This window comes from Lagopus leucura, unplaced genomic scaffold (genome assembly GCF_019238085.1).
Source record: "Lagopus leucura isolate 7727_CA_CO unplaced genomic scaffold, USGS_WTPT01 Super-Scaffold_100012, whole genome shotgun sequence".
Taxonomy (NCBI): Eukaryota; Metazoa; Chordata; class Aves; order Galliformes; family Phasianidae; genus Lagopus; species Lagopus leucura.
Window position 1 is genome coordinate 9,290,969 of NW_024962267.1, and position 22,620 is coordinate 9,313,588.

The 22,620-nt window shown below is 52.0% G+C and overlaps 1 protein-coding gene across 6 annotated transcripts in view; it reads left to right on the top strand.

The window, feature by feature from the left end:
- Positions 1 to 309: 309 nt before the first annotated feature.
- NRP2 (neuropilin 2) overlaps positions 310 to 22,620 on the top strand; it is an 80,431-nt gene continuing 58,120 nt past the window's right edge. For all 6 annotated transcript variants that reach the window (XM_042874221.1, XM_042874223.1, XM_042874222.1 and 3 more), the window contains exons 1-2: positions 310 to 491; positions 11,653 to 11,830. In XM_042874221.1, the coding sequence (XP_042730155.1) occupies positions 419 to 491; positions 11,653 to 11,830 (251 nt within the window). In that variant the 5' untranslated portion in view covers positions 310 to 418. The remainder of the gene's footprint in view (positions 492 to 11,652; positions 11,831 to 22,620) is intronic.

Consider the following 22,620-nt stretch of genomic DNA (forward strand, 5'->3'; position numbering starts at 1 on the left):
CTACGGCTTGGGGCGCGGGCGGGCGGGGCGCCGGCACCCGAGGGGCGGGGCGCGGGCGGGCGGGGGGCCGCGGAGGGCGGTGCTGGCGCGCGGCGCTGACAGCCACATGCCGCCCTGCCTGAAAAGGCTGCGAGGCGCCGGCGTGGAGCGAGAGGAGGTGCAGACGGCGCCCCAGCCCGCACCGCCGTCGCTGCGCCCCGGGGGATGCCGAGGCGCCGACCCCGCGGGTCGCCCTAGGGGACGAGCGCTCCGTCCGCGCCGCCCGCCCCGTGGCCCCGGCCCGGGGGAGCCCGACCCCCGCTGAGCCGCGCCGGAGCCGCTCGCCCATCGTCCGCCCACGCGGGGCTCCGGGGCAGGGAGAGCAATCCGGCGCGCGGCCTCTCGGTGGGGTTTTGCGGTTATTGGCTCCTCGCGAAAGATGGATACGTTTCTTCTGGTGTGGGGATTTCTAGGGCTGAGCTTGCCCGGCTCCGGAGGCGCGGCGGAGACAGGTAAGCGGCCCCCGGGCGTGGGCGGCGCGGTGCGACTCGCGGGGTTCGGGCGGGTAGCGTGCGGGGCGAGCCCGGTGCGCACCGCCTGCGGCCACTCGGCTGTCTTCGCCCTGCGTGGGGATGGAGCCGGGCTGGAAAGTTGAGCGTTGCTTTCTGTGAGAGGAGAACGGGCAGCAGGGAGAACCGCAGCGCGGGCACCGCAACCGGCTGCAGCCTCGGGAAACTTTGGGTGCGCAATGGGAGCTGCAGGCGGGGCACGGGCACGGGCACGGGCACAGAGCTGGCAGCGAGAGAGGCTTAGGGACGCGTGGCCGCGGGCTGCCCGTAGGGCCGGGCGAGTCCGGGGCTGCGCTCGGAGCCTCTCTGAGTGTTCTGCCGGGCCCCGTGCTCCCCTCTCGCTCGGTTCGGTCCGGCCGCTGAGGGCCGCGGGATCTCCGCTGGTGCGGGCGCCGCGGGGGAGGGACGCGCCCCTCCCGGCCCCTCTCGGGGCTCGGGCTGCGTTTAGCGTTGCGGTCGCTGCCCGGCAGGACGGAGTGCCGAGCCGAGCTGGGGATGTCCCATCGCCGGCCGGACCGCGGGACGTGCCCAGGCAGCCCCCGGGGCAAGCGGTCCCTGCCCACGGCGCGACTCGGACAGCGCTGGGTAGCGAGGGGCGGCCGTCACGGGTCGTTCCCTGCGTGCCCCCTGCCCCGATCTGCGTGGAAGGGGAAGTGGGAGAGGCGCTGCGGGCTGATAAAGTCCCTATTTTGCAGCAGCTGCGAGGCGCGGATGTTCCCGGCGCGCACACGGCGTGCGTTTAGTTGCTCACTGGCATCGCCTCTTTTCTTACGGTTATAAAGGAATGAGACAAAAATTGCATCTTTTGTTCAGATAGGAAAATAAACGAATAAGCGCTTGACGGGGTAAAGAGAGGACAGAGTCGTGGGACCCCCGTGGGTGGAGCGGCCCTTCCTGCGGTCCCCGTGTCGGAGCCGCTGCCCTCCCTCCCGTAGCGCCGCTGTGCCGGGCTGCAACCTGAGGCTTGTGCCTGGGTACGCGCTGCCAGCTCCGGGGAGCTCCTTGCGGCCCCTCGGAGCCCGGCCGCCTCTTCCCGCCCTCCAGTGGGCTCGGGATCAGCACTGCTTTTCGGAAAGGGATTGACGAGCCGGCCGTGGGGCTGAGGTTGCTCGGCTGCCGAAAGGAATGTTTATTTGAACGCGGGGTTTTCCCGGCTAAGTGGAGCATCACATGGTGCTGGAGGCGGCGAGGAAGTTGTCTCCCTGCGGCTGACACCGGCGGCTGTGCCGAGACGCTGTCGCGGTGCCTCAGCTGCTCAGATGGCTCAGTCGCGAGCCCGGTGAGCAAAGGTATGGGGTAGAGAGGCGCGAGCCCCAGTCGGGCTGAGTGAGACGGGCACGTCGGCAGATGAAGCTGCCACGCCAATGAGTCGTGTCACGCAGGTGTATTGCAGCGCTGCGCACGTAGGGAATAGCTCCGCCCAATATGTGCACCTTGGCTCACGTGCAGGTTACATTTATTGGTTATGTTCACCTAGACTCATATTTTTCCCTGGAATTTCATGCATGTATTAAATATTTTCTCAAACTCATGAACGTTTTCTTAGAACTGATGAACATAAGGCCCTCCCCTTAGAGCATGCGCAGTCACTCTTGGGGGTGTTTTCCGTGGTCGTCTGGGGGTTGAGAGGGGAAGGCTGATAGTCTCCATTGCTCCTAAACCTTTGACCCCTGTCTTCAAGAGTGTGCTCAGCTAGGTGTTTGCCTCCTCCCTAAGTGTGGTTTCTCTGGTATGTCTGATAGGGCCCATCCATCTTCAGTTTGATTTCATTTCCCATCCTTATCTTTAAGGTAGTACATATGGTTCCTCCAGATACTGATGCTTGCAGTATTTGAGGTCCTCACTCCATCAGAGCACAACCCCGGTCAGTGAACAGCCTGGTAAGAACGCGTGCCTGAGACAGATGGATTTATGTTTCAGTCTGGTGTATCTGAAAGCCTGTCTCCATTACAAAAGTCCCTCTTAAGGTTCCCTAAGGGAGGTTAATAGAGGGGGGAGATGATTTTAATAGACAATAATATGATAATCCACATGGCAAAAACCCTGGTGCAATATTTCTACAGTAAGAGATAAACAGTGCAGCTGCCAATTTGTATGTAGCCAAGCAAACCCGGAGATAACCGTGGAGGGGAGCGGGTGGGAGACCCTGCAGATAAATCGGAATGCTGGATGCTGTGTTTTTCATCTTCCTGTAAAATGCAATCAAGTAGGAAAGTAACAGGTTTGAGTGACCCAAGTGCTGAGCCGTTCAGACAATATTTATGCTGCTCTGAGCAAATCTCGCTCTCGAAGCCTTCCAAATAGTTTGCTTAAAAGCCAGTATTTTTCATAATGACTTGAGAGATGCGGTGAGGTAGGGAGGGGAGCACAACAAATAGCTGCCAGGCAGGCGCAGTGCCGCGCACGTATGAGCAGCACACACACCCACGCGGTGCTTGGTGTAACGCCGTGTGCCCGCTGTGCCGTTTGCTCGGCTCTTACGGGGAACAAAAGCTTTTTTAGCCCAGGAGGCAGACAGTTGTCAGGAGCTTCACGGTGAGCGACTGATAGGAGCTTGGTGGGGGCTCTGCCCCGGGTGAGGATACTGGGTTTTGTCTCCCTAACTTCCCTGTCTCTGCACATCTCCGTGCACGGTGCCTGGAGCTGCAGATGGGCATGTGGGTCCCAGTGCTCTGTGGGAACGCTCCCCATCTCCCTGCTCTCACCCCCCAACACTTACCCTGCACTTGGTACCTCCGTGGCCCCAATTAAAGCACGTCAGGCTGTGCTGGGTGCTAGGCAGCACTGTCCATCCCAGCGGAATGCTGCTGTGGGCAGTTGGTGTCCAACAGAAAGTGCCAGTGTCACTGGGCTCCGGGATGTGGTGGCCTTGTGGCACAGATAGCCTGAGAGGAGAGAGCATCCTTCATGGGTTTAGGATGCTGTCAGGTTCAGATAAGGCTGGGAGCCTATCCTGTGGGACCCCTGCTTGTATTAATAGGGAAAAATTAATTTTTAAGCACTGGGATTGCTGCCAAATTATATGACCTCTGACAGACCAGCTGCGCTAGGAAAATAAATTGTCTGTATTTGAGACCCATGGTCCTATCTGAAATCGAAATTGAAGAAGTCGGCAGTTAGCCATGGCAGCGGGGCAGACTGCAGCAGCCTTACAGCAAGCTGGAAGCTGCTAAAGTTGCTTTCCATTGTGCGGTGAAGTCACCAGCACTGTCCCCACGGGGGCTCAGGAATACAGTTGTCTGATCCGGGAAGCACGGGAAGCTGCTGGGCTGACCACGTCGGCGTGGAGGTGGGGGCAGGAGCGGGTGTGAATGTCTCTGGCTCTACCCTAGCTCTGGAACAGCCTTTTGGCTTGTCTCTAATTATAATGCACACACAGACAAAGAGGTAGCTGGGCTATTTTCGAAATCCCTGTCTACACCCTGGTGGAAACCGCAATACTAGCAACAACATAAATCAGGGCTGTTGCTAGCAGTGTTGCACACGGCGTCGCGCTACAGTAGCATGGTTTTAATCATACTTGGAATCAAAGGGTCAGCTTCTCTCTGCCTGAGCCAAATTGCAGTCTCGGAAGGCTGGATCCAAAGCCAGGCCCCATGCCTGCACAGCGAGGAGGCGCGAGCACAGAGAGGGGAGGTTTGTCGGGACGATGTCGGCAGGCACAGTGCCAAGCACTCAAAAATCACAGCTTGGATCTGCAAGGCTTTCCATGTGCCAGCCGTGCCCTTAGATGGCATGGCAGGGAAGCTAGGGTAGCACAGTAGCAAGAGCCCCATCCACAGCACAGCTTCTTCCCATACAGCTGGGAATAGGGCTACAAGCTGAGCAGGAAAGCAGGAGTTGGCAAGTAGAATAGCCAGAGGTATTGCTAACAGCAATGGATGGCTGCAGAGACTTTGTCTGAATGCTTCTCACCCTGCCTTCATACATGAAGAAAATTGGGCCCCAGAGGTGGAGTGCTGAGCTCTGGGTCTTTGAAACTTTCCCCGATTCCTCACCATGTATGTGAAACAAGGGCAAAACATCTCTCCCAGCTGTCCTCGTGAGTCACCCCAGCGTGGGGCTCAAATGCCTGCCCTTCTGCATCTGCCACCCTGAAAGATGGTGAAGCCAAGGGACACTGTCTTTTCCTGCCGCATGTTTTCTGAAAGATGCAGTTCTTAGGGGATGCCTTTCGGGTTGGGGAAGGAGGAAGAAAGCTGCTGACTTACTTGTACATGTAGATGCAAATGCACGCCCGTACCATCTCCCTGGCTTCTCCTCTCTTTGCTAGCACCCAGGTCTGATCCTTTTCTCTTCAGTTTCCAAAGCCTTACTGCCTGCCCCACACACTCCTGCATCCCATCCTTCCCTCGTGCTCTCCCTTGCATGCTCAGGCTCTCTCCGCAACTTTTTCCCTCATACACACCCTAGACTCGCTTCACTTTCCTCTCTGCCTGTCCACTGAATATGTGCTCAGCAGGAAACAATGTGCTTAAGATGCTCGCCAGAATGTGTAATAATGTTGGTGCTAGCAGCAAGGCTCAGCAGTGGCTGGATTTGAGCAAGTTGTCGTAAAGGCTGAAGCTGCTGCTCAGCAGCACGTGCATGGGGGGAGCTGCAGCAGGGCCTCTCCCAGCTGGCTCTGAGGGAGCTGTTTCCCTCCCTGTCACATCCCATCCCAGGCCTAGGGCTGTGCGCCCGCTGCTGACACGCTGGGTTTTGCTGTGCACCATGAGGTGGGGTGTTTGGGCTTAGGGGTATGGAGGATTCAGAGAGGCTCTGCCAGCTGCCTTAGGGAGAGGCAGAAGTAAACTGGTGGGGGAAGTTGGGATTTGAGGTTTTATAAAGAGCAGATCCTGACAGATGGGCTCCGAAGGTGTGAGGGATCTGGAAGATCACAGGGGGCTGTGCGAGATGAGATGTGCTTTTGGTTTCTTCTTGGAATTGTCATAATAACAATACTAATTAGTATTTCAGTGGCACTGAACACCTCTCATCAAGCTTGAAGCTCTTTAGAGAGGAACCCTAGGTGAATTTCTTTAATGTGTGGAGTTAGAAATGTCTCTCACTTTTCTTCTGTGGCCCTCAAAGCAGCCTGTTTTTGATTCACAGGGATGGCTCAGCAGGTTGTTTCCTCCTCCTGTTTTTTCCTGGTGCAGCCTACAGGGGAGGTGGCAGACTGCAGCACAGGAGTGCTCTGCCCTATTTCTGCCTCTGCCCCGCACCTCCCTGAGCTCCATTTCTCTCCCTGCATACCAGTGAAGCTTCCCCAGCACCTGCCCGAGCTGCAGCAGGAAGCTCTCCTGAAGCTGCCACCTGCTCCTGGGAGGTGGCAGTGTGCTTCCATGTGTTTTCAAACCCTTGGGAGCCTGACACAGAGACAAGAGAGATAGGCATGGCTCCTGAAAGTTCAATCTGCAATTATCCCCTTCTGTGTGCATGCACACACTCACGCACCTCTGGAATGATTGCTGCAGTAGCCAGAAGTTGTAATTTCAGACCCACCAATTACATTCACAGGCGAGCCAGGAGAATTGTGTGCACACATCTATATAAAGACTAACGCTATTAAGCCGGTTGCCCTATTGGAATTGCATTAGCTTGTGATATAAGATGACAAATAACAAAGTTAACGGAGGTGGCACCTTGTAAAAACAGCATATGAAACCTCATCCAAGGTACAAATGTGTGGGCAAAGAAAACAAACAAACAGACCTCCCAACTACAACATTTGAAGGTCGAGATTCCACAGGCTCAGGTTGTGCAACCAGTGCCCACTGCTGGAAAGCAGCTACCCAGAGCCTCAGGGGTGGAAATCACCAGAATTCCAGTGATTTTAAAGCACATTACTGGACTTGCATTCAGGATTTGGCCCTCTAGTTTTCCACAATGAAGCTCGAGTAGTTCTCTGTTTGCAGTCAGTTCCTCAGTGGATTACCATGGACAGGAAGTGCAGGTATGTCTTGTTCTCTTCCTCCCTCCAACGCTCCTATCTTATTTAAAAATAATTTTAAATTATTTCTTTCTGTGAAGGCTCACAGCTAAAATGTTCCATTTGCTGAGCTTTCCGGAGTTCTCCTCTCATTGCTGTCCAGCACTATAAAGTGAATATATTGCATCCTTCCCTGGTTGCCTTAGGAAGTGGTCAAACGGCCGCATTCCTGAGCTGATGGATTGGCGCGCTCCTTTCTTGCCTGAGCCCAGACAGTGTTTTTATGGGCCTGTCTCATGACAAGCTTGAGATGCTTTGAATCAAACAAAACCCGAGTTCACATCTCAAAAGCAGTCTTTACGTTCTGCTTTGCTGTGAGCGTGCTTCTAAGGGAAATTTAGTCTGAGTGGTGAAGGCCTGGCTGAGGTGCTGGGGGAACTTTCCCTGTCTGTGTGGAATCCCCAGAGGTGGACGTGGGTGTCACGCTGGGATGAGCTGTGCGTGTCAGAGCTTTGTGTTGTCTGGGTGTGTTTGTCCATTAACTCGTTCAGGAAGCCTTTGAAGCTTTATCTCACAATCCAAAGCAAACATGCTCTTGCTAATATGATCTATGCTACTGGGGATAAAAAATCTAATCTTATTAGCTTCCTCTGTTCTGCGTGTCTCTCCCTGGCCAATGGCTAAGCTGCACATTTAAATCCGAAGCTCGATTTGTGCTCCCACCCTTCAAAAGCTATGCCTGAGGGTTTAGGGTAGGGCCCACACCAGCCTGCAGCATCTCCTAGGGCTGAAGCACTGGTAAATGAAGCAGGATGGACGTGAGAAGTAATGAATCCCACCAGATGGGATCTGTTTCTCCCATCCATGCTGAGGTTTGGCAAAGCACTTGGATGCATGTGGACCTTAGAAAGCTTAGCTTCCTAAAGAGCTGTTTGACTCCAGCAGGTTTTGCTGTAGCTTGTGCCAACTCCAGCTTTGAGAGCACTCAGATCCTCTATGCCAGGACCCACATTTTGCTGTGGTGTCGCTGGGCAAACCTGCCCTGCCCAAGTGCCACGTCCCATGATGTAGAAATCTTCTGGTGGTGGGATGAAAGCGTTGAGTTGAGGTTCAGGGCCTTGTGCAAGGCAGGGGAAGCAGTCAGGAGGCAGCAGACAGCAAGCCGTGGCGACATGGGGCTGCTGGGATCTCCCCCCTTGCTGCCTTCATCCAGCAGCAGGCATCAGTGCTGCTGCCTGCTTCTGAGGCAGCAGGAGTGCCTTGCATGGTGCACACAGCCTTGAATTATATCCCCAAAGTAAACTGAACCCAGCGGATCAAAATGTGTGATGGTTCCCTGCTGGACGCTGTGAGCTCTGAGAGGCTGTAGTATGTGTTTGTTGTGAAATGGGCCTCTGTGGTGATGATTATTTTTGTTACAGACAGAATTGGCTTCAGTTTCTGTGTTGCAGGTCCAACAATAACAGTGAGCCCAGCTCTCCTGGGGTGAGGAAAATCCAGAGGGGTTTAGTCGGCAGGAAATTCAAGTAGGAGAACACTGTGCTCCTGTCCAAAAGTTTCAGAGCATGCTGATGAGCTGCGGAGCTGGGAAGCCCCACATGTGGGTGGAAGCTCCAGGGGCCTTGCTGCTATCTATGGGTCCCCTGAGTGCCGACTGCAACCTCTGTGGGAGTCTTCCCTGTGAGCATCCCTGATGTTCCCTTTCCACCCTTTTGGCTTGCTCATTGTCCTCTGGTGTAAGTCCCCTGTTGGAGCTGTGCTGTTCTTGTTGGGTTAGCCCCTAGTTGCAGGGATAGCCCAAGGTACCTGGTGGGCTGCAAGGAAGGAAGCCTTTGGGGGTTTCCCATCCCAACCCCAGCCCACTCTCACACAACCAGGAAGCGCTGAACCCTGCGGCATCCGCTGTGGAGCCTGCAGCCTGGCCATGGGCGCAGCCTCCCAGCCCTCTGCCACGCGGCTTGGCATGGCCCCAGCAGTTGGCTTTCAGGGCCCACGTTCTGCTTGCTGAGCAGCGGGATGTCCCACGCACCTGGCAGCCTCGGCTGATGCTTCAGAATTCAATTTTAATTTTATTAAGTGAATTTAGGGCTGGTGAAAGCTGCCAGAGCCCATTAGTGTTGGAGCACGTCTTGCTTCCAGAGCATACAGCCTGGGCAGTAGCCATGCTACTCACTTTTTTTCTTTTTTTTTTTTTTTTTTTAATTTTTGCACTGACTTGATGCATCAGTTTTAAAGGACAGATTTATGCAGAAGCTTGGACCTCTGCTGAGTGCACAACAGACCTGGTTTTATATAGGAAGTCGGTGCTTGGCACGTCTGCTGAGACAAACCCTTTGTCTATCAGTGGGCGCAGTGATGGATTTTTTTGTTGCAGGTGTTTGTCTGCTAGATACCAGTGAATCAATAGAAAGAAAAGCCCAACAGAACAATTACAGAGATATTAGTCATTTTACCTCTTCAGGTGACTCTAAGAAGCCTGTTTCCCTGCTATGCAATTGCCCACCTCCTAGGCAGTGCTGCATGTGGGTGAGATGTAGCTCTCCTTGTTAACAGGGAGCTTCTCTGGGGGGGCGAATGCGGGGTGAAATCTGCTCCTCTAAAAGGCTGAGAAGCTTTCCTGCGGGTGGAAGGCTGCAGAAAGATGGTGATGTTTTCCTGGTAGTATCTAAATGTGTGTTAGACAAGATAGGTCTTCCTATCTGCTCAGTTATCTCACCTACTCATCCCATTTTGCTGTCGGGGCCACAGAAGGAGGGTTCTGGCTCTGCTCCCTCTCACCTTGGCACCTGAGCAATGAGCTGACCTGAAATCAGGATCAAGCCTGAGGACTTCCTTAGCGTGATCCTGCTGAGCTGTGGTGGCCTCACAGGGCAAGGGGAGAGATTTTAGCATCAGGGTGTCTGCTACTGAGTGTAACTGTCAGGAAAGAGCCGGCGCCTGGTCCCTTGTTCACATTGCAGTTCCCCCCGACTGGCTGGATCGCGATGTGTGCTTGTAGTACCCGGCACGAGGAAGGGGCTCACAGCTTCAGAGCGGTGGGTGATGTTGGTGGTATCAGCCTAGCGGGTAGCATGTGTGTGAAAGCAGGGGAGACAGGGAGGGGATGACGAGGTGTGGAAGGATTGACTGTATTTTCATGGCTTCGAGACTTTGCCCTTTCCAAGAAAAATAATCTGCAGCTTGAATATTTCTCTTTGCTGGAGGGGGTGGACATGTGTGCAAACGAGGTGTGAATTTTTAGGAAAAGGTGTGAAAGTGCGTACATGAGTGAAGTGTGAATTACACGTCTATTTGTACGTTGATGTCAACAAGTCCTTGATTTTCTTCCTTCCACGTGAGTCTCTCTCCAATCCCCCCTCCCCCCAAACCCACACAGACACGTGTGTGGGCAAATATGCTTTGCTAAGAGAAGGGGTTTGTGCAAAACCGTTGGTTTGTAAATGTTTGTGTGTTGAGCAGGCGCTCCTGTGGAACAAAACCAGATGTTTTTTGGTATTCTCAGCTCCTCCGTGGCAGCTTTGCAATTTTTTCCCTTCATATTTTTCAGGATTCTTACAGGATTATTTTAAGAAAACGACAGGGCTGCAGAGATGCCTCTGGGTGTGTGAGAAGAAAGTTATTTTAAAGAATGAATGTGTTAGAGGGCACAAAAAACATAGAGGAAATGGAGGCAGAGCTTTCTCATAGTGAAGGAAGCCTGGTTCCTGTGGGGCAGCCAGAGCCCAGGAGGACCTTCCTGCTGCTTCTGCACAGCATTCGCCCCTTCTGCAGGGTGCGTGTAGGCAGCAGGGCTATTTCTCCAGGAGGCATCGCCTTGCTTTTTCTCCTTATGTTGCCAGATGTCCTTGCCCGGGCTGCAGGAAAGCCCACCCACACCCTGCTGGGATGGAAAGACTATGGGACAGCCCGTTGGAAGGAGGACAGCCCTTCCCCTTCACCCCTTCCTTTATGGTCCCTCTGTCTGGCTTTCCCCCCACTGCAGAGGCCCCAGTGTGGATGGGTGTACGTGAAGGTTTGTGTCCCATGTTTCACCCCATTGCTCATGGGATGGGAGGGTAGAGCCTGTCAGCACAAGACTGGGGTCAGCAGGGCAGTGCCGGCCCCGCTGCTTCCCTGGCTGGCTGCTCTGTGGAGGGGCCGCAGGGTTTGGCTGGATTTCACCCATTTTGCTGAGCAGGAGCAGGCATTGCCATCATCTGGAGACATCTGTGGGGCCATGATGCTTGGACAGGGGGGTGGCAGTGGGGAGGCACGCAATGGGGCCCCATGGAGAAAGGGACTTTGTTGAGATTTGTAGTGTGTTATCAATTGACCCTGTGATGCAGATTTTCCTCCCAGCAAGTAATGCAATAATAAATTTGATTTGCAGCGTTCATGAGATTAAATGTTTTTTTGAAGATGAAATCACCCTCCAGGGCCTGTTCTAACCCAAAGCTGGGAATTCTCCCTCTGCTTGCCCTGTAATTGTTGCCAGCTATTTGTGGGCTAGCCCCACAAAACCACTGCTGATTATCAGTCTGCAATTCCAACAGCTTGGGTTGACCAAAAGATTTGGGAAGGAAGAGGTGGCCTGTCTGCTGAGATGGGGTCATGGCTGCTGTGGGCGAGAGGGAGGCAAGTGGGGAAGGGCTGTCAAACAGTTCCTTGCTGGAGCCAGGAGGGCAGGACACCGTCCTCACCTCTGCTACCAGCCATGGACCTGCTGCTCAGCTCTGCTTTGCCTCAGTGCCCTTCCCTGGAAGCAGCAAAGCACTCTGCAGCTGCACTGAGGGTCAACTGTGTCCAAACTTTGGTGCCTCTCGAGATGCCTGTGGGAGGCTGCCATGGAGCAGGTTGCGAAGGAAGATATGAAATGAGGCAGCTCCAGATAATGTGATACCAATCTGTCTCTTACTTTATAGCTCTGTAATTGCCTAGGCAAGGGCATTTGTTTCTGTTTTCTGGTCTGTGTGAAATGTGGCATGTAAGTGTGGCAGGAAGTGGAAGGAGAAGGGAGTAGGTTTCTTGTGTAGAATAATGTCTTCAAGCCCAGAGGTTGATACTGAAATAGTAAGGCGCCAACCTGGCATCAGAAGGCTGGAGAGTGGCCTTTATCAGACCACCACCACCCATGGCCCACAGGGACCTGCTGTCTGTAGCCAGTGTCCCAAACCTGTTTTTAATGCCTCGTTCCCTTCCTTGTCTCTGCAGCTCAGCCGTGTGGGGGCCGCCTCAACTCCAAGGATGCCGGGTACATCACCTCCCCAGGCTACCCCAATGACTACCCCTCCCACCAGAACTGCGAGTGGGTCATCTATGCTCCTGAGCCCAACCAGAAGATTATCCTCAACTTCAACCCTCACTTTGAAATCGAGAAGCATGATTGCAAGTAAGAACCTTCCTCTTCTTCACTAGTACGCTGTTATCTTGCTTTCATGTAGCGGTATGGACGTGGTGCTCCTTTGTGCATGTAAGCAAGCATCAGCCTGAGCCTCCATGGTGCTGTACTGTGTGTCATGGCCTTTCAGGGCAGGTGTGCCTCTGTCGATGGGTGGGTTTAAGATGCTTCTTTAGACTCAGAGGATGAGCATACACTGTTCTAGGCTGAAATATTCTAGGCTGAAATCATCTGAAAGCAAGAGCTTTCAGCCTGAGTCTGACTTCAGTTAGAAGGCAGCCTGGGTTTTTTTTCTGTGTTGCAGTGGCTTCACCTTTAAGCCATGCTGAGGGAACAGTGCAATTTCCTGTTGGGTAACTAGGCAGAGGCATGGCAAGGAGAACCCAAGGGCTGGTGACCTGGGCTTGGGCTTAGCTGAATCTGATTCTCCACAGTGTTTGTTCTACTGGGTTTAGTAATCAGGGATATTGGTTTTGTTTGCTTTTCTTTTTCCCCTAAGAGGGGGCTCAGAAACTATACGTCCAGGAAAAACAATTAGCAGCTAGTAAAGAATAATTAACAGCATCAAAGGGCACCATAAAAGGCTGAGTTAATAACATGGTCTCGGCAGACTTATAAACCTGTGCATTTCAACTGGAATCTGTGGCCAGCTGCAGGGATGTCTGAGCTGTGAAGGAGCTCAGTCTCCTAAAGCAGGCAAAACTGATGCAGCAGTTTTGCTAGGCATGCTGCTCCTGTTGATTAAAAGGAAGTTATATATGGAGAGCAGGACTCTGGTTGCAAAAAGGGTCTGGGGAAGCATTTATGGGGCTGTAGGATTGGTCCTGTGGAGAATAAAGAATTCAGCATGGGTTTCATGATGTACTGAAAGATATAATGCGCAGATCTGGATCCTCAGCTACTGTAAATCAGCATAGGTCCTCTAACTGTAACCAAGGTGTGCTGATTGATGTCACTGGGGATCTCATCACCCCCTAAAGATAAAGCCTAGGCTAATAACGTTCTGAGCACCATCAACTCTCCGTGAAGTCACTCTGTGTGTAAGGAGTTTAGCACTTTGCAGGATCAGGCCTGCATTTAGAGAAGGGAGACAGTGGAGAAAGGCTTAACATGGGCATAAATGAATACAGCAAGGCCTTGGCAGTGCTCGTGAGAATGATGGTTGCTATCAGGTTTTACTATTGCTTGGACAGGCTTAACTGTATAGCCTTCTCACAGCTCATGCAGTTGCCCCAAATTCAGAGTAATAAAAGCTTCATAGGCCTATGTTCTCAGACTGCAGAGCATGCAATATGTATTGGCAGGGCAATGTGCACGGGGCAGGGGCTGAGCTGGGCAGGAGTGACTGTGTCTCTCCAAGGTCTCAGGCTAGCAAATCTGGGTCAGTCAGAGTGCCAGAAATCTTCAAGGGCACCTGGTTTTCCTCTGCAATTGTGCAGTTGTTGCTTACAGCTCTGAGTACTTTGGACAACTTCTGCTGCATTTTGGTGCCTGTGAGAGAGCAGGGTCTGGTCCTGAGCTCAGGTGCTGTGTGCTGGAAGGGTGACCCCAACCACTGAAGTAATTGCTCCACTGCAGCTTTCTGCTTTGTTTTAGTAAATGTCTGAGTGAGTGCTGTGGTACTATGCTTTCCCTTTGCCGTGTGTACATGGAGGAGCTTTGCAGGAAGGTTCGTGTTGGAGGGTTTTTGTTTCCAGCATTCTCCATAGGACATGAATGGTGGAAGTTTTCTCAAGGTCTTTGATTCAGTTTTGCTCCTGCAACAGTATTGCTCTCTAGGAACCAGGAATTCATATCTCTGTTGGAAGTGTGGTTTGCTTGCACCTCTGTTCCCTCAGCTGCCACGTGTGTACAAGTGTGAGACAAGGTTCATCCACAGTGCACCTGGGCCTTTGCTGACCCCCAGGTGTAAGCCAGAAGCCAGCAGTTCAGTTGCCTGTCCCCCACAGCAGGCATTGCAAAGGATGGACAGTGCCTGGTAGGGACTGTGACTAAATCTGTGAAAATAATGCAAGAAAAACACTACCTAAAAAGAACAGGTAGGAGGGAGACTTTTTGTTTTTAAGTGTCCTATCAGAAAGAGAGAAATCTTAACACTGTGTAATTGCCTGGACATTAAGTAGCATTAGCAGATGACCATCGCATAATAAATCTCATCTGAGTGTCAGAGGGTGTGTTACAAGGACGCAAAGGTCTCATTGCAGCTGCAGGTGGGAATCTTAATGGGACCAGGAGTTCAGCATCAAAGAAACAGCATCTCAGGGCCTTTCTTCTGACATCTGGTCATTTAATAAAAGCACTTTCTCTGAAGGATGGCAGCCGATGGACTGACTGGCACTCAGTCTCTCAGCAGACACAGTCCCCCTGGCCTGGTGTTGCTACCTGGCAGCTCATGGAGCGGGAGCAGGGCCAGGCTGTGCTTCGTGCTCCAGCTGCCAGGAGTAAACAAAACACCACAAGCGCTTCCTTTGTTGCTTCATCCTTCGACATTTCTTTTACCTTATTAGGCTAAAGTTTCTTCCTTGTGAAGCATAACATTTACATTCCAAAAGCCTGTTTTAAGGCGTATGAAACTATCTGCAAAAATCTTCATCCTTGAATCAGATGTAGGCTTCCCTTTGGGGCAGGAGGCGCTTCCTGCCATGCTCTGCACCCTTGGGACCTACACGGCAAGGTCAGTGACTTCCTCTGGCCAGGCAGCTGGCCGGAAGGGGTTGCAGACCTGTGGTTGCCAGACATCGGAGTGAGAGCGGCCTGTGTGCAGCAGGGTCTGGTGGATGGTGCTGCTCAGAGAGAAGGAGCCCAGGCTAGGGCTGGGTGCCCGGAGGTGGCAGTGACAGGCAGCTCGGTTGGCGCTCATTACATTGCTATTGTTTCTCCAGAAACACATCTGGGCTTTTATTTTTTGGCTGTGTCCAGCTGCATTAAGAAGTAACTGCATCCCCCAGCTGTCATCAAAGGAGTAATTGATATAATTGAAGGCCCAGAAGATACTCTCTATCTCTGTGTTTCATCTGTGCTCTGAGGAAGTGCCTTACTTTGGGAAACGCTTTAGATAAAGAAGACTGGCCACCTCCTGCACTTGCAGCTCCTGGTATCAGTCACAGTAGGGCTCCTGTTGCAGGAGGGTGGATGTGCTGGGGGGGCAGGCCCTGGGCCATGCTCCCCCTGTCCTGCATCCATGGGGACACAGTGTGGCAGCAGGGACAAAAAGGAAGCTGAGCACTGTGGTGAGAGGACTGCCTAGCATCCAGAAATAGTAACAGCCCTATCCCCTTGCCGTTTCTTCCTGTGCACTGTGAGCACAGCTCAGGTGGGGCAGTGGGTGTGTGCTCCCTAAATGGGGAGGTGGCAGCCAGGGGAAAAGTGTGCTGCTTCTGCAAAGGGGGTTCAGCTCTGCCACATGGCATGGTAATACCTGGGCAGCCTTGTGTCTACCATAGCTCTGCATGTGGCAGGGGGGTTGGAGATTCTTGATCCTTGAGGTCCCTTCCATTCTGTGATTCTGTGGTTTATTTTTAATCCCGGGATTGACCCAAACAGAGTTTCCCAGTGTGCAGTAGAAACCACCCCAGCTCGCCCAGACATGCAACCCTCCTGCCCAGTTGCCATTTCTCTGTCTGTGCTGCTTACTTGGAAAATCCAAGTCAGAAACTCAGCTCTGAATGAATCATCGCCTCTATAACTACCTTTTCCATCTGTGTCCCTCCCATTGCTAGAGATGTCTCTTGGCCTCTGATAGCTCCCAAGCCTGGCTATGGGTTCTGCCATCCCGACTACAAGGCAGGTTGGGCAGTGACACACTGGGTACTGGGACATGGCTGTGTGCACGTGGCACAGACACATGCTGTGCATCACAGCGGGCAGGCATGGGCTCCAGATGCCAGCAGAAGACCTTTGGGCTGAGTCATAGCATCTGCACCAGAGGAGCGCTTTGTATTGAAAAGCCTGAGCCACAGGCAAGCCACATCGGTGGGATTTTGGAACCCTTCTGCCAGGCACCCAAGGGAAGGGTGGAAGGATGCTGCTGGGGCTGCGGTTCTCTGCCTGGGCAGGTTTTGGGGCTGCTGGTGCAGCTCGCAGCCCCCTCTGGTGGCGCTCACCAAATGCTGGCAGAGGGCTCTGGAGGTGGGCTCCAAAAACAAGCAAGAGGTGGCAAATGGCAGGCAGCCCAGAGCTGTAGAGTCAAGCTCTTCTTCTTTGTGCTGGCTCACCATGTCAGGCCTTGAGGGTTTCCAGAAAAAGGAACTGCGACCACAGTAAGGAGGAAATCTGTGTAGTTGTCATTGCAGCCTGATATGGTGATGTCAAGTGAAAAAGGCCATGTTCAGCATGACCAGGCAGATGCAGCTGGAGAGGCAGGGCACAGGGGCTGGGGCTGGCATGGGAAGATGTCACATGCCAGTGGCCATGTCTTGGAGCTGGCAGCAATGCACCAATGCTCCCAAGGCACGTTGCAGTGGGACATGGTGGGCACAGCCAGTCAGCAGTGGCCCTGTGGCAGCATGCCATCTCCTGTGCTTCCAGGAATGGGACGCGTGGATGCAGCACGGCTCCATGTCCTTCTTAGAGAGCAGCCAGGCACTTGGCCCCGGCCCCACACGCAGTGGGGAAGCAGCAGCCAACCCCTGGCACCCCAGGAATGCCGCCAGGCCCTGCCCTGCTGGCCTGCCTCTCCTGATCATTTCCTTCAAACAGGAGCATGATATTGCAAGATGCCCTTCTTCCATCAGCCAGGGTTAAGAGCAGACAAGGCAGCAATTATGGACAACTAATTAGGGAATGCTTTTGAAAAGTTTGCATAATAAGCTCATTAGTAAACACTTTAGAAACAATGCAGTTCATCTCCAGATTGGGTGGATGCTTAGAAAAGAGAAATTTGGCACACTGCGCCTGTTTGAAGGGGGGGTCTTCACTGGGGTGCAGTGGGAAGTGAGTGCCTCTCCTGCAATGCTGAAGCAGGCGGGCCGAGGCTCTGCAGAGAGGAAGTCAGCGATGAGATGTTAAGGAAGGCATGTGCTTGCTCATACATTTGTGGCACGGGTAGCCAGAAGCAACATTTCTAACGTACAGGAAATAATTCTGTCTGGGTAACGCAGCCCTGTGGCTCAGTTTGTCTTCAAATGAGCTTCTGCTGCTTTTTAGCTCTGTCCGGTATCCGCCGTATGGTTCATAATTCCTGTCAGTCGCAGCCGTTTTGCACACGTGGCCAGCAGTGAGTGGGCTAGCAGTGGTGCTGTTTGGCCACCTCCAGGTGACTCATCTCTTTGCTGCCCATCTGCAGGGCTGGGAAGGCTCAGCTCTCTCTGTGGCCATCCCTGACTGAGCCCCTCAGGGGGCCCAGGCCCTCAGGTGGGTGGGGGGCTGCAGGCACACTGCAGGGCTCCAACGTCTCACCAGCATCCGGCGCTTAGGAGTGCTGGGTTTTGTCCTGCATCGTGTATCCTGTTGGCATGATGACACAGCAAAGGCTGTTCTTGTGACACAGGAACAATAGCATGAGACACCTCTCACCTCCTTCCTGCTCCAGAAGAACCTGCGGATCACCCGCTTCTCCTCAGCGTCTGGGGAATGAGGGGAGAGCAGGACCCAGGGGCTCCAGGAAGGGGTTGAGCGTGGGACTGGCTGTGGTGATGCCTCAGAATCCAGCTGCTGGCTGTGTGGAGTTTGCCCAGTGCCCGGCCTTTCTTTGCGTCATCCTCTGTGTTTGCAGATATGGCCTCAAGTGCCCAGATGGCTTTGGGAGTGGGGTCTGGGCTTCGGTCACTCTTTTGGCATCACTCAGTGGGGTTAGAAAGTGCTCTTCTGCATCACGGGTCTGCTATCTGGGTGCAGGAATTAGAAGGTTTAGTGAATGTAAAAGAGGGGTCAGCCAGAATGATATTTTGGAAAGCATCCTTTTTTTGTTAAGGAGCAGGTGCAAAGCCTGTAAAGGCAGCAGGAGGTTTTACCTTGATTTCCACAGGAGCTGAATTACGCTTTTAATGAGCAACTGTTTTCTTTAGCTACACAGAGCCTCTCCAGTGGGTACCATGCCTATTGTCAGGCTGTGATGGAAGAAGTGTTGGGCTCACCAACAGTACCAGGGCTGGGCAGTGTAAGACTGAGGCACTTCTCCTTGCCTGCTGTTGGTTTTACCACTCCTGCTTTCACACTTTAAATTCCTCACCCTATAAAAAAGTGATGAACGCTTGGGCATCTGCAGGGTCACTGACCAGTCTGGCTAGTAACAGTGCATTACACGTTCCCCACCAAAGGCTGCTTTGTTGCAGCATTGCACAGAGCAGGTCAGAGCGCTGCATATGAAGATTGGTTCCTTCCCAGCCTTTTCTGGCCAAGTGTGAATTCCGCAATTAAATATGAATGCAAAATAAAAAGAACAGACTGCAAAGAACAGACTGAAAACGGAAGAAATTTCTGGTTGCTTTTGGCCAGAGCTCAGCACAGAGCTTATTTGAAAGAACAGGGAGAGGTTAGTTTTCAGCATGAGGCAAGTTCTCCGTTTTCTTTAAATCAAGCGGCTGCGCATCACTGTTGAATGGCAATGTAATAACATGTTGCAAACCACAGTCTGGTGATCCTGGAATTCCTTATAAGTTAATAGCAGTCATGGTCCACTAATCACAGCCAGGATGTTTTAAGCAGCTGTCTTTGATATATCAGTTCATGCACACCACTGTAAGCTCTTCTTATGCTGACTGAGCAAGTAGATGGGTAGAGCGTCAGAAAGAGAGAGTAATGTGGGTTGGTTTTTTTCCTCAATCCTAAGGGATTCATTGGACATACGTACAGCATTGCTGAGTAATCCCAGTCCAGTAGGATGGTAGTTTTAATGCAGCATCGGGTCAGACATAGAGATATCTCAGTCTAATAAATTGCTAGAAGCAGAGGCTGAGGCAGTGGGATGAGTCTTGCAGCAAAAATCCTTTGCCAAAGACTTCCTTAGCCCTGATACAAGCAGCACAGAAAGTGGTGGGTGGCTGCCCTGCACGTGTGCCTGGTGGCTTCCCAAATATCACTCCCTTAGAGGAACAGACGGCCGTACCGAGGCCGTGTGCATGCACTGTGCTTGCACGCAGGCGGTCAGCATGTCAGGAACCCCCTGGGGGCCCACAGAGCAGGAGTTGCTGACGGATGTCCTGCAAGCAGGGCCCCCCCTCCCATCCCCTGCTGCTGGCACGAGTGTGAGGCATGTGCTCAGCTTCCTTCCCCTTCTGCAAGTGTCAGTGTGAGATTTTATTTACATTGTTGTTTTGCAGTGGAAAGGGAAGGTGTAATGCCTGGCTCTCACGTGCTGTGCCTTTGGTAACATTGATGTTGGGCTGATAATGGTGAGCAGGACCAAGGCCTGAGCTCTCCATCAGCTGAGGGGACTGATTTATCATTGATCTCTACTGACTGTACCTTGTTGAAGTTTTTTAACCCGTTTGATTTCTTAGGTTTTCTTCTGTGAAAATCCTCTGATTTTCTGCCGATCAGGAGCAAAACATTTCTCTGTGTCTTTAAATATGGCAGATGGGGATTTCTTCAGATGTCCAACAACTCAATTGATGGAGACCTCAGGAGACCTCTCCTCTTCCCTGTCCCCCTTCTCAGCCTGTCTTTTCATCTGCAATCTGGAGATGTAAGGGCTGTAGTAATAGAGTGTCAGAGGAAGTAATTGATTCATCACGCGCCGGGAGAGGAGTCTGTTGCCTTTAGTGTCAATGGAGCTGAACCACAGCCTGGGAGGGTGAGGGCGGCTTGTAAACACTGCATGGCTGAGCTGGCAGGGCAGTGTGGGCTGAGCCGGGTGGCACAGAGGGGCCACTTCTCAGGGGAACTAAGGCCCTCAGTGGGGCCTGTTGGGACCTGGGGGCTCGTGGCAGCAGGAGCACTGCGAGTGCCCACCTGGTGTCCAGGCTGCTGGCATCAGGAGCTCCTCACTTGCATCTCTTCCTGCGAAGAGAGCAAAGGGAACATTTGCCCTCTGCCTTCTGCCTGCTCTGCTGCTCTTCAGCAGTAAATTTCCCTCTTGTGGTTGTTATCTTTTATTATATAGTTTTTTTGTGGTTTTTTTTTTTTTCTCTTTGTTAGCGATTGGGTTGCCTGTGAGTGGTGACAGTATAATGACACAGAAAGAAGAGTCAATTTTTTTTTTCCACAGATGGATTGTAGCAGAAGGAGGAAAGCGCAAATGCAGTTTTCCAAGTGTCCTGCATTCAGGGGTTATGGAGAGCTGCGAGCTGCCTCGGCTCCCCTGCAGCAGCAACAGAAGGGCTGAGTGCTTGGGGAGGGGGCTGTGCTGAACGCACTCTGTGCATCTTATTTCTGGTTTCACCAGAATTTTTCCCCTCCCAAACACTTCCAAAAACATCTTGCAAAAACCGACCTCTGTAGCTAAAGATAGAAGGGTGAGGAATTTATAGAGACAGAAATAAAATTAAACATCCATGCGTAACCCCTGAACAACAGTCTGCAGAAAACCCCTGAAGTGCACATCTTGTTTTCTGAGATAATGAATAGTTCTCCAGACGTGCCCCAGCTGAGAGCACTCCTCCATCCATCGCACCACAGTGATCTGGGACGAGAGGCATGTGGGGCAGCAGGCAGTGTGCTAAGAGCTGCCTCTTCCTGGACCACAGGAGCAGCTTACAGATATGTTTTATTCTTCCCTTCACAAGATGCATCTTGTCTAACTCTTCTTTTTTTTTCTTTTTTTTTTTTTTTCTGCATAACTTAACAGTTGCTGCTGAGACCCTTCGTATCAGCAGTGCTGGTTTGGGGGTGAAAACAGTCCAAGGAATATAAATAGAGGCTATTTGTAGTTTCCGTTTTTTGTCTTGAAGGCATTTTTGAAGTTCTCCAATCTGTTAGGGTTATTTTCTCTGTCTGCCTCACTCCCTCCTTATTTTTTTGACGGGGTGACTGGATTTTTCTCATTTCTCAGAAACTCTGGTCAGATTTCTGCAGAGATAAAATACTCCAACACGCAGTGGAATGATTACAAAACGCCACAGCACTGTGGTTGCACAAGGCGTAATTGGATGCAACAAATTCAAAACAAACTTCCGAGAAATCTGAAGCAATTATGTACCCCCGGGCTCAGCCCAGCCTCGGCTGCCACCAGACTGTGATAATTTCGGTCGCTGAAATCCAGTGAAATCTCTCCAGATGCAGAGTAATGCTGGCCTGTTTGTCTCGGTTACTCCCAGGCACAGTTATGTCAGGGCAAACGAAGGGTAAGCTCTGCTGCTCCGGGTGCATCCTTTGCCTTAGCGTGGCATGAACGGCTCCATCAGCTGCAGGCTGAGACTCTGCCTCCAGTCTCCCAGAGAGCAGTCCCAGGCAGAGCAGATCTGCAGTCAGAGCAGGGGAGCGATTAACCCCCATCCTGAGGCAGGGCAATAAGCCTGTCTGCGAGAGCCGCAGACACTAGCTGGCTGCACTGCGAACTTTTAGGGCTGCACACAAATCCATGTGGGACCTGTGAGGACTGATTCTCTTCTCACCCTAGGATAAATTAGGAGTGATTACCCTTAAAATGATGAGTTACACAAGTGTAAAGCCAGTTCAAATCAAAGGAGAATCCAATTCATCTGCTGTATTTATAATTAATTACTCTCATTAAGGGCTGGCAGCTAGGATCAAACTTCGTTGCTCTTGTTTCATCAGACTGCAGAGGTGTTTGCCTCTGGTATCACGGCTATAAAAACTCTGTTTAAAAGTCCCCAGTAGTTTCTGCAGCCATTTCAGCTTTGAAGGGAATGTCATTCAGTAGCTCAAGATTGTGTAAACACCATGGAAAACTTTTCTTGTCTTTCACAAAGTAACCACCCATGAAATGAGGATTTGGTTGGAAGGTGGCATAAGAAAGAGCGTGAAGATGGGTGGTGACACAGAAGAATTGATGAAGCCAGCTAGCATGTAATGGACGTTAATTCTAGCTGCCCTTTGATTACAAAACAAGTGCTGAGCTGCCCCTGACCATTTCTTAACCATCTTTATGCTGCAGCTGCTATCTCATTCCTAAGCTTAATTCAGCGTTTTCTTAGAGCATCTTTTAAAAACATTGCGCTTTTAATAATAATTAAAATAAATACCCTTTCAAGGGAAGTGCTTGCATTTGCCTGCTGACATTGTGGCTAAGCAGGTCCCTACCTCCCCCCAGATATCTGCAGAACGTTAATGTCTGCTGAACTCCACTGGCATTGTGGTTACCCTTCATATTCTTAGTGGATGTATACGAGATACCACAACATATGGTTCAGGCAGACCAGAAGTCTCGAAGGCTTGAGTCAACTCTGGGCATTCCCAAATTCGGGGCTGTTGGCACGCAGTCAGTACCTATTTGTCTCTCTGTCTATCTAGGCCAGACTCTTCTAATATAATTTAATCTGTCTAATCAAGGCTGGCTTCTATTCCTGGCCATGCTGCAAGCTTCCTGTGTGACCTTGGGCCAACCACTGCTCTTGTCTGCTTTCCCACCTCTCAGGGTCTCGTGAGGATCCCTTCACTAATGTTTGCCAGGTGCAGGCACGGGCCCCTTGGAAGTGACTATAAATAACAGCTCCAAATTAAACGGTGGGGAAGCTCAGGTTGGAACCTTGTGTCTCTCTGGCTTTGGCAAGCACTGGAGCCCAGGCATAGCTGTGTACAAGCCTCACCTTCTCCAATGGTAGCTCTGAGAACACTGCCAGGCCAAAGCTTTCCTGGGTGGGCTCTGAAGCAGGGCTCACGTGTGGTTAGGTGCTATGGCTGTGAGCAAATAAATGATTTATCATTTGTGTTTCTCTCCACAC